The 11485-nt window shown below is 42.3% G+C and overlaps 1 protein-coding gene across 1 annotated transcript; it reads left to right on the top strand.

The window, feature by feature from the left end:
• LOC112079462 (myosin-11) lies at window positions 1-6239 on the top strand. Its single transcript, XM_024145407.1, has 3 exons — window positions 1-89; window positions 5027-5458; window positions 5985-6239. The coding sequence occupies exons 2-3, from the start codon at window positions 5114-5116 to the stop codon at window positions 6237-6239; spliced, it is 600 nt and encodes a 199-aa protein (XP_024001175.1). The 5' UTR covers window positions 1-89; window positions 5027-5113.
• The last annotated feature ends 5246 nt before the right edge of the window (window positions 6240-11485 follow it).

The raw sequence follows: 11485 nt of genomic DNA, 5'->3' as shown, positions 1-11485 counted from the left end.
GTCTTTGGAGTAGGCTACCCTGTCAACCGCAGGACGCTCCAAACCATAACTTTCCAAATCCCCCCTGCTGATTCCAATTCATCAAATTTGTAAGTCATTTATTTTTATGCAAGGCCATTGTTTTACTTTGATACAAGTTGGAGAGAGTGAGAGTGCACTTGTTGTTTTGCGCGCACTTTTATTACGCACGCTTAGCGACATTGATTGTGGCTCTTGAAACTGACATTTTTGTTTATCATATTGTAATTCCTTCATGTGTTTAGGTTTCACACACTGCATGTATTACTGAGTAAAATGATTGTCAATTGTCACTGTTGATCAATTGCATGCTTTACACAGCTGTTTTTGCATGACTCTAATGTAAATGCAGAACAAGCCAAATCACCCCAGAAGAAATGACTATCGGTGGTAGCCTATACAACGTAACTGCTGTGCTGACATTTGTCTGACGCAGTCATACGATGATGTGGTTAAAGAGTCTGTGACCTTTTTTATGTTGGCCATCTTTATCAGCGAATTCTTCCCTTTTATCAGTGCTGCACAACATTGCCTAACAATGCCTTTCTTTACCATGTTTTCTATACACTGACCAGTAATRYTATCTATACAGTAGCCATGTTATTTATACTGTAACAGCTTGGAATAACAGCTTTACTGAATTATTTACACCAGTAATGTTATAGGAAGTAAGGGGAAGTTGACTTTATATCTGAAAGAACTAACAGGCTGAATGCTAACCAGGGTGTTTCCTGTTCTCCTAATATGGTAGTTTTAAAGCTGTCTGTCTTGATGCCGAACTTTGTGGTGTGGTGGCTCAGGGTAGACTTGTCATTTGTGAGAGTCGTATCCTCTCCAGTTTGCAGTGACACAAACCAGCATCAAACTGGAAAATGTCTGAGTGAGCAGAAAGACATTGGGGTCGTCATCATAGTAGCTGCTGGTTGACCTGTTGAAACACAACCTAGTAGTTTGCTGACAGGAAAAGTGGTTATCATATGATTATGTTGCATGGGAGTTTGAGTAATGCAAGCATGTGGTTTTCTATCTCAGTCTGAGGACTTTGTTACCTCTCAGCTATCTTGTCTGGTTGACTTTGGAGATTCATTTTGACGGTCTTTGTCGATCCACCACAGAGAGCCTGCAGCATCATCTAAATGAYGTTTTCAACCGACTTTCATCCAAGTTTTTGGGTGAAATAAGGCACTGCTCTAAGGCACAAGTGAAAACAACATGGTCAGAAGGTCTATCAGGAGAAAATAGAGGCAGATACTTTTAGAGGTGGAGAACGGCCAAACTGCCTAATACAGAAAGGAAGATGTTTGGAGTAAGCAACGCGTGAGACACAATAGCAGTAGGGCCAAGACTGAAATGCATCGTACTCTGACTATCTCTGGGCAGGTAGTTACAACATTAACCTTAATTGTGTTTAAATGACCTAACACAACTGTGAGTTCATAGGCTTCATTCTTCTTCATTGTTACAGGACCAGGCTTTTACATTTTTATTTGGATGTACTGGATTGGAGTGTTGTTAATTCATCATCACATACCGCAACATGCAAATCTATTTGATTCCGGTATCATTCAACCATTTTTCGCCCACTAGGATAACTGTGTGTATTTACACATGGGCCTATTGCAGTTCATCAGGACTCGGAGTACAGCAAATCAGTTTCCTGGCTACCCAAACTCCTTGCTCCTGCCAAACGCTAGTTTCTTCTCGACAATGAGTCTGGATTGAGTACTTCCCTGACGATTTCTAGAACGCAAACACATTCTAACTGTTCTGATTGGTCCCAGAAACCCGACTGCTTTTAGACATTTTTTAATTGACTTTGATACGCTGATTGGTTAGAAATGATCCTATTGCTGATGACTTTGTTTTGTCCAACACACCTCACTTTGACATCACCACAAATGACTTCAATGATGGCAGTCTCAGACTGAAGTATGTAGTGAAATAGAAGAGCAGAGTTTGAGTCATCAGGCAAGAAAATCAGGGCCTTGGTGTAAGTTGATACAGTATACCAGCCGATATACCAGAGTAGTAAATGTTTAGATACTGTGATAGTTTGGGAGAATTACCTTTATTAGGCCTAACTCTTATCCTGGCAAGCTGAGTGCAATCCATTTGAGTCGTCAAGGCTTGATGATAGGTTGTTTAAGTCACTATTAGGAAATTCGTTTTGCAATGACCAGGAATCGGGAAGGGATGGAATGATGAGGAAGAGGGTAAAGCCTTTCACAGGCCCAGGGGTCACCATTCAGCCCTAAAATAGTAAAGGTCAAGTGGTCTCCTGGGCAACCAGTCCATTCATACACAAATAATTAAACAGTGGTTTATTTGGAATTTAGCAGGTCAGTGGGTGTGCGTGCAAGACCACAGGAGGTTCCACTCTTAATTAAGATGGTTCCTACTCAATCTATCATACTATTTGTGATGAGTTGGACATTTGCCTCGTCTGGTTAAAGATACCAGTATCAAGGACTCAATCACTAATTCAGGTATTTCTGTACTTGTAGTGTACTAGATACCAGGATTAGATACGACAATCAATGAGTTCTTATCTGATGATACATGAAGGGTTCCTTCTTATCTTCTGGCTTTGCTTCCTGAAGAAAGACCAACTTTGCCCCCTTCCTCCTCTTCTCCTTCCTCCCGCTCCTCTCTTCTCTCCCCTCTTTTCCTCTGCCCCTCATTCTCCTGACAGTATTGACCAACAGAATCTTCTGAGACTCCTCTCCTCCTCCACCTCATCCCTCCTCCTCATTTCTTCTCCCTATCATGCTCTTCAAGTATGGTCTTATAGTCTCTACCCAGGCTGGACTGCTTCCTATCAGCAAACTGCCACCCTGTCAACCCCCTACTCAGACAGCTGTGTCAGTGTACGCTGGCTGAGAACAAAGGTGAACACGCATTGACACAACAAGATGAAGAGCGAGACAGAGAGAAGGGGGTGAGGAACCATGACCATGCGTTGACACGACAAGAAGGAGGAAGGTGCTGAAATGTTAAGGATTAGGGATAAAGAAGAAGATGGCTATAAAAATAGTAAGAGAGAGGTCTAAATTGTTTGAGAGTTGCAGAAAAGTTCAAGGGAGTGATGACACTTGTCAAGCTGCATCTACAGTAACAGTACTGAGGGGAGTGTCAGGAAAGTCCACTTATCCTCAGTCAGTAAAGGAAATAGTTCATACCGAATCAGCTGTAATGTCTCCTCTTCATACACAACCTTGGACTACTGTGCTGCATGGTGTTGCGTACTAGTACGGCCCCAGTTTATTCTGTGCTGTGCTCTACAACCATTGCAAATAAGGAACAGGATAGAGGACAATGTCCTTTTTCCTAAAAAATGTGTTTCACTCTGGCTAAGTGGATATTTATGCTTTGTGGGTAGTTTGGCTCTCGCTGGTCCCAGGGGACGCAGTGACAATCTTTCCCATGAGGACTTGTGTTGTTCGCATAGTTCCCATTTCTAGTCCTAGAAAGAGCATGCCAGTCTGTAACTGTGACTGGGCTGGATAGGAATGATGGGTGCAGGATCCCATGATGTAGTGCAATGGATTATAGTCTGAATCTTATCAAGCAAGAGTAGTTTGACTTACCAGACACAAAGGTCAACATTTATCATTCATTATGTCTTATGTCTGCATGGTCTGACTGGAATTTAAAAGATAATGTGTGTCAGATCATTTAGACCCTAGTAATAAACTGGTTCCATTGCAGTGGAGGCTGCTGAGGGGAGGACGGCTCATAGTAATGCCCAGGAAATGGAGTCCATACAATGGTATCAACCACATGGAATCACATGTTTGATACCATTCATTGATTTCTTCCAGCCGTTATTATGAGCCGTCCTCCCCTCAGCAGCCTCCACTGACCCGTTGGTGTTCATTAGGGTGTTAAACACAGCAAGTTATACCAAGATTCCAGTAATGTGTTCATAACAGCACCGAATGATAAAATACTAGCACTAGTTTGCCATGAACTGTGCACCTGCCGTGCTCCACTTCCTACAGGTATGACTCAGAGCCCAGCAGCTAGTAGCTAGCTAGCATCCCTCCCTCCACCCCACTACACTAACAGCCACAGAGGAGAACCACACGGGGGACATATATAAGCATGAACCATGAACATGAAAACCCCCAAACGAGCTCTCCCTCTCCGTCCGTGTTATCATTTTGGAGTAAACTCCAAATTGCGTGGACCAGCTGTAGACATACTCTTCCCTATAAGGGCTTTGTTTGGGAGTTGAACTTGCTTGGCTGTTAGGTCCATCAAAAGGCCTGCTCCAGAAACAGGCCATATATGGGCATCACAGCACGGGACTGCAATGTAGCGGACGTGCTGCACAGAGAGAGAGGGGGAAAAATTTGACTTTATTGTTGTTGGAGCATTTTTTTTCTGATTAGGGTATGGGTAAACCCCCACTTGTAAAGTGTATAGTACTTACAGTACACAAGTTGAGAAGATCGATTTAAGTCCTTATCGCATATGGTACAGTTACTTAGAACTCATTTCCCAGAGTTTATCTTCATATCTAAACTAGGCAGTAATGGTTGTAGTCTCCCTTGTGGCTGTGTAGGAGGCTAAGCCCGAAGAGGGGGGTCTGTGAGAATTACTGTATTCTGGGAGTTTCTGGATGGTAGAAGAAATGTAATTAACCCTTTGAGTGTCATGCCTACGTATGGCTGACAGTGGTAGGAGAGTGTATATGTAGTGTCTGACTCATACACCATTTAGTTAATAACCCCTTGAGTATGTTTTTGAAGTGCTGGACTGAAAACAGTTTTCTGTGTGAGAAAGTATTTACAGAAAGAATCATGCAATTTATGGAGCTATACCACTTCTTTTGATATTTTTGTAATGACTCAAACTACTTGACCCCTGACCTGTGGTTGCAGTGCACGACCCAGACCATAACCCACTTCTCTCAGATCAATGACTAGCCAAACCATAAACCAAACCACAAGTCAATCCAAGCCAGTCTTTTAACATTTTAAAATGTTCTCTCTTCCTCCACCAGCCCCCCTATCTCTATCCCCATCTCCAGCTGGCCCCCCCAAAAGACAGAAGATCTTAGAAGATCCAAGATCCTCCACCGACCACCAAGATGGCTAATAAAAAACAGATGACTGAGGACGAGAAGTTCCTCTTCCTGGACAARGACTTCATCAACAGTCCCATGGCCCAGGCCGACTGGTCAGCCAAGAAGCTGGTGTGGATCCCCTCGGAGAAGAATGGCTTCGAGGCGGCGAGCGTCAAGGAGGAGCACGGGGACGAGTGCCTGGTAGAGCTGGCCGACAACGGGAAGAAGGTGACGGTGAACAAGGATGATATCCAGAAGATGAACCCTCCCAAGTTCAGTAAGGTGGAGGACATGGCCGAGCTCACCTGCCTGAACGAGGCRTCGGTGCTGCACAACATCCGGGAGAGGTACTTCTCCGGGCTCATCTATGTGAGTTGGACTCTCTACTTTCACACAGATACACACAGTCATACTTGTACAGCACACACTCTACACAACCTGAGGTAAATKAATTCTGTCCCACTGGGAYAGACGTCAATTCAACGTCCATTCCACGTTGGTTCAACTTAATTTCMTTGAAATKACGTGGAAACAACGTTGATTCAACCAGTGTGTGGCCAGTGGGATAGGCCCATCTACATGAGAATAAATGGTCGTAGAAGCACACAGACCCATAAATACTCCCAATAATACTCAGTCTTCACAACCTTAGAAAGAAGTCCTTTCTACCAGCAAAAAGGACTGTGATACACATAACAGTCAAGGGTAATTTCAAACACAGCAATTTAATAAGTGTAGAATAACCATGTTGGCTTATTATCAATAATCAACAGGGTGGTTCGAGCCCTGAATGCTGATTGGCTGACAGCCGTGGTATATTGGCCATATACCACAAACCCCAGAAGTGCCTTATTGCTTAATAATAACCCTGCTCATCCTTGTTTTCTCTCTGCAGACATACTCTGGCCTGTTCTGTGTAGTGGTGAACCCATACAAGATGCTGCCCATCTACTCTGAGAAAATCATTGAGATGTACAAAGGGAAGAAACGCCACGAAGTTCCCCCTCACATCTACTCCATCACTGACAATGCCTACAGAAACATGATGCAAGGTAGGTTCATCGTTCATAGTTACACCTCTTCCTGTTACTGTAGCTTCTTTGTCTGGGAAGGCAGGGCTGGCGTCGMTTCAATTCAGTCCATCAATTGACTGAAAGGAAATGTTTGGAATTTCAGTTTACCTGCTGAATTGACTGAAATGAATGACATTTGATTTGATCCCAACCCTGCTTGAGGGCCATGGTATCTCACCACAGCTATTCTTCCTATCTAGCTAGCTACTATCTTGGGGATATCCTTGGGAAGAGGAATCATCCCAAGTGCAGATTTGCATAATATCGCTAGCTAACATAAACAGTGACTTGCAAACAGTCTTGTGTCAGCTGTCTTTTCGGTCACAATCGAAACAACAAAATTTTCAATATAACCTCAACGAATAGCTAGCTCTTCAATAACTCCTTACAAAAGGTTACAATATTTTAATCAACTCAGCAGCTAGCTTGACTGCAGTGGCAGAGATTTTACCAGAGCACTATATCTATAAGCAATAAGGCCCTGAGGGGTGGTAGAACATGAGCCACATATACCTCACAAACCTAGAGGTGCCTTATTGCCTATTTACTAACTTGGTTACCACATAATTAGTAGGCATAAAAATAAATCGTTTTCGTCATACCCCATGTGGTATACCCTCGGTCTGATGAGTACGCACAGACTGTGAGGCCAAGGCGCGCATTCAGGGCTCCAAGAGCCCAACCCAGTTTTATAATCTCGTCCATGTGGACCAAATACCACAAAACACCCGAAGGTGCTTATGCCCTTAAATATACATGTAGCGCTTACACGCTCTATTCGATCCCTCTATGGTCCAAAATCCTCTCCTTTCTGATAGTATGTGGGCATGTGAAACTGATATATAAACAATGTGAAAACAGCTTACTTAATCAATGAAAAGTTAATGGAAACAAGAAGCAGAAACATATCCTTTTAGTAGCTCCTGTCTCGAGAAGAGAAATCTGACCACGAGGTGACAATGGGCTTAACTCTGCTTACATGAAAGCCGTAAAGGGTCTCCGGCTAGCCCCACACGTGCTGAAAGACATGAGAGAGGATTTAAGAGCTATATCCCTGATGAAGCTTCGAAGACAACTACAGCGTTTCCCACAAGGCTTTATGTGGTGTCAGGGTCTGCGGACCTAGCTTGACCCCAAAGTGATTTTATAACAGAATTCTGGGGGATTTCAGAGGAGCTTACTGACATCTGCTGTTACAGAGAATGGAGCGACAGCGAAGTACCACGGAAGACAGTTTCCTGTTCCAAACTTCAAATAAATTATATGCAGTTCCATTTTGCCCTTCTTCTGTCTGTTGGCTTAGGATACAAACATAAACTATGGAAGTTTAAAGTTTGCTAAACTTCTGACAATAATTTATCTTGTCCATTTTAAATTACTCATTATCGGGTCTCAAAAGCAAAAGGTCCCAGAGACAAACAATGCTTCCGTATCTCTACCCTAAGGGGCATCTTGATTCACACCCCCGCACTTGCTATACAATATTGTCTAGTGGTGGAGAAGTTCTAATCAGATTGTGATATCAGACCGCCTTTATCTATCTGTCCCTTCTCACCCATTCTACTCTTTTGACATTTATAGGTGATAACATAAATAGTTAAACACAGTCTATCCCCTTTAAATGATCATCATTTTGTGACAGTACTATTGTCAATTATCGCGCAATGATTATTCATGATCTGAACGTCACTTAACTAAATGTACACGCTCAGCACCTCGCAGTGGCGATGTATCTGCCTCCCCGCAATACCTGGGCTTTCTGTACTGAGTCCTCTAAATGATGGTTTAATAACGATTTAGGTTTATCAACTGATAACTGTTATTTCATTTTTTTTACACGCAGCCAGAGGTTTCTAGGCTCTGCTAGGTTGTGGTCCAGTTGTGCTGTAGGGTTGGTCACGTCTTTCTCAAATGCTCTCATTCACTACTCAACTCATGACACCAGCTTAACGAGAGTCATGACTCTGCGTGTCAGAAGGCCAGGTTACCAGAACTATTAGCAAAAAGTCAGTTATCTATAACAGATTCTCATATAGCAGTTTACGGCCTCACGACGCCCTTTTTCTCTATAGGTCATGCAAATTCACGCATTATTGTCACGCGCAATACTGACGCCTTTTCTGCTTTTCTCGTTCTTTCCTGGCTGAGTTGATATAGACAGAGCCAAGAGTGTATGGTCTCTGTCGCAGTTATATCCCCGGATGGTGTGCGCTTTTGATGGTGCTGTAGACTGCTGACTCTTCCTTGTGTGATAGAATTCAGCGTACTCAGCATTACCACTACAATACATAATGACATTGGTTATACTAACTTTACACATACAATACACTAACGTTTTCTCTTACGTACTCAAGCCAACGTTTGGGTGTCACTTAGAAATGTCCTTGATTTTGGGAAGAGACGCATTTATTTTCCTTGTCACAATTCAGTATACAGATAAACATAACTACGGCTCAGCTGATAGATGTTCATGTCGTATCAGGACGCATCTTGTATGTTAATTGGTTTGAAAGTAGTAGATCTTTGGTGACACTAAGACTTGGAATAAACTCGTGTCAGATTGTTCTAGCATAGGTGAATAAGGTTCTATAAGTCGTATTGGATCAACGGATCAATACGTAGCCGATCAGCATTTCTATCAGCAACTTAGGTATTCACGTTGCAATCGCTTGTTAATAGTGTCAGCGCTATGGTCTAATAGACTCAAGTCCTCTGCACCTATGAAGAGGTGCCAGCCATTCCCGAGTCGCCGCCGTCTTCACTAGTAAATGAATAAACAGACTATGCACGAATATCGGTCGCTATCTTTATGGACGGGTTACACTATTTTAATTGAAGCGTGGCCCACGTTGTAGAATTGTGTAGTGTGTGTTGTTTCTCATAGAATATACGACCACACTATGGTGTGTAACGTTGTCGTTCCTCCAGTTGACTACTCAGTTGTGCCACATCGGGGCACACTCCCATTTGGTGCTATATTGAGCTTCTGGATCTAGTAGTTGTGTTCTATTGAAGGGAGGTATAGTACACGCATGCGTTTTTACGAGATCACCTAATTCAGAATTCTCTATCGGTCACTTTCTCCGCATGGAATACACTTTGATATCATTCTGCAAGGAATCGACATTGACAGAGCCATTGATGACGAGTTAGTACGAAGATATAGATTGACTTTGTATTATCTGGGCGCTGATTTTGATTGCCTCGTAGCCTGGCGCTAAAGACAGTAAGAACAGCAACTCGAAACACTAAACTCGCCTGCACTCTTAGCTCTCAGATGTCTCAGAACTACTGATATCTAAATGCCGAGGCTCAAGTTTTTTATTGTATGCTGTTTTAATGATCAAAATCACAGGGATGTTTTTATTTCAGTGCTGGGAAATAACGGAGTATTCTTTAGTCGTACATCTACTATAAAGAGGAGAGAAAAAACATCGTAAGAACTTGATTATCCTCATGTTTAATTTATCAGTCAGATCGCCCTTTTATACACAATAGACTTTACTCTCGAGCATTTTGTATAACCACGCAGTGTGATTGTGTTTGTATCAGTCTATATATGTGGATTTAGGTGGATGATATTGGACTTTTCTGTTAACTCGTAGTATATCTACCAGCTAGTGTGCGCTGTGTAGTGGTTGTTTGTTTGTTTGTCTGTGCAAGGAGTACTAAGTGCCTTCGTGCTGATGTTTGTGGATGCAGATTGATCTTTTATAGAATTATACAACATCGTCCACACCACACACACACACTACTTGAGACATGTACATCACACACCAATCACACACACTCGACTCCCCTGTATCACCCTGCATAGGGTAGATTGTCCTGCAGTTCTGTGGGGTTCTTTGGTAATAAATAGGGATTTAGCATAATGACATTTGGCTCTCTCCAAAGCTCTTAGTAACAGAAGCTAACAGATCGATCGATGTGTGTGTGTGTTGTGTTGTGTGTGTGTGTGTGTGTGTGTTTGGGTGGTGTGTCTGGTAGGTGTTGTGTGTGAGTTAGATAGTGGCTTGCCTCGTCGAGATGCTGTTGTAGTTGTGTCGTCGCTGTACGTCGATGGTGTGTCGTGTGTGGGGTGTTGGTGGGCTGTTTGTTGTGTGATGCTGTGTGTGTGTGGTGTGATGTGTGATAGTTGTGGATGTGTTTGTGTGAGTTGTGGTGCTGTTGGTGTGGCTGACGCGGGGGGTGACCGCCGCACGTAGTCGGGTTGGTGGTGCTCCAAGCGAGGCCACGAGGCGTACCTAGCTTTCCGCAGGATCTGTCTAGGTGTGTGAACAGGAGAACAAGCGCCCAAGGTCCGTGAGGTAAACAAAACCAACATACGATAGAATGTTAAGCTCCTCATTGGATATATTTTTATGATTCGGGGGGCCAGCACTGACAACGGGTTCTCTATTCAATACGATTCTCTTGGACGTGCAGCATAAATAATAATAGTCCTCAAGTCAAGACTGTTTTGTCAGTACACGCTGATTTCAAAAGAATGAGTACAGTAGTGGTGTGTATGTTAAAATTAACAAGTTTTGATGTGCGACGTATGGTCTATCGCATACTCTGTTACACTACGATTTGATCATACGTTGATGCATAGAATATATGTGGAAGTAATTTATAACTGGTTTTAGACTATCTGTAGTAGTCGATAGTAGCCTAGTAAAGACTCTTTATGATAGTTTAGAGCTCGCTTATAAGAATTGGTTGGTACGTGACAGCAGTGGCTTAATGATGAAAGAATAGTGGTTCCTGTATCGCAAAAATCAGCTAGATATCAATTTGCTTATCTAGAAGTGTTGGAGAACTGAGCCTTTTTAGTGTGTCATTATAAGTAGTATATTTGAAAGAACAGATTGTAAGGCATATTATTGGTGTTGTTTTTTTTGTACTCAATGATCACGTAGATCATGCTGGTGCTATCAGTGCTAATTAATAGAGAGATTGTGAATTGTTCCACGTAGATGTCATGTGTTGGAACAGACTGATCTGATAATTTTATTTGCATATTGAGAATGCCGTTAGATATCACTTTGATGTGTTTCTTAATTCGGGCTGCAGGGAATAGAATAAATAATACAATCAATACAGTTTATTTGCGCATAAATCATCTATAAATTATCTGCCTCTATATACAAACCTCTATAAAGAAACTCAGTAGTACTGCTAAGGATTTTGTACAAAGCAAAATGTAACTAAATAACCTACATATTTTTTTAAAACTAAAAACTAGTAGTCGGAAATATGATAACATTTTCATGTGTACTATCTATAACATATCTAAAGGGAATGAAATATAACTAGTAAGTATTGATAGTTGCTTGTT

The sequence above is a fragment of the Salvelinus sp. IW2-2015 genome, unplaced genomic scaffold (genome assembly GCF_002910315.2).
Source record: "Salvelinus sp. IW2-2015 unplaced genomic scaffold, ASM291031v2 Un_scaffold8082, whole genome shotgun sequence".
NCBI lineage: Eukaryota > Metazoa > Chordata > Actinopteri > Salmoniformes > Salmonidae > Salvelinus > Salvelinus sp. IW2-2015.
This window is presented reverse-complemented; position numbering and strand designations above follow the sequence as displayed.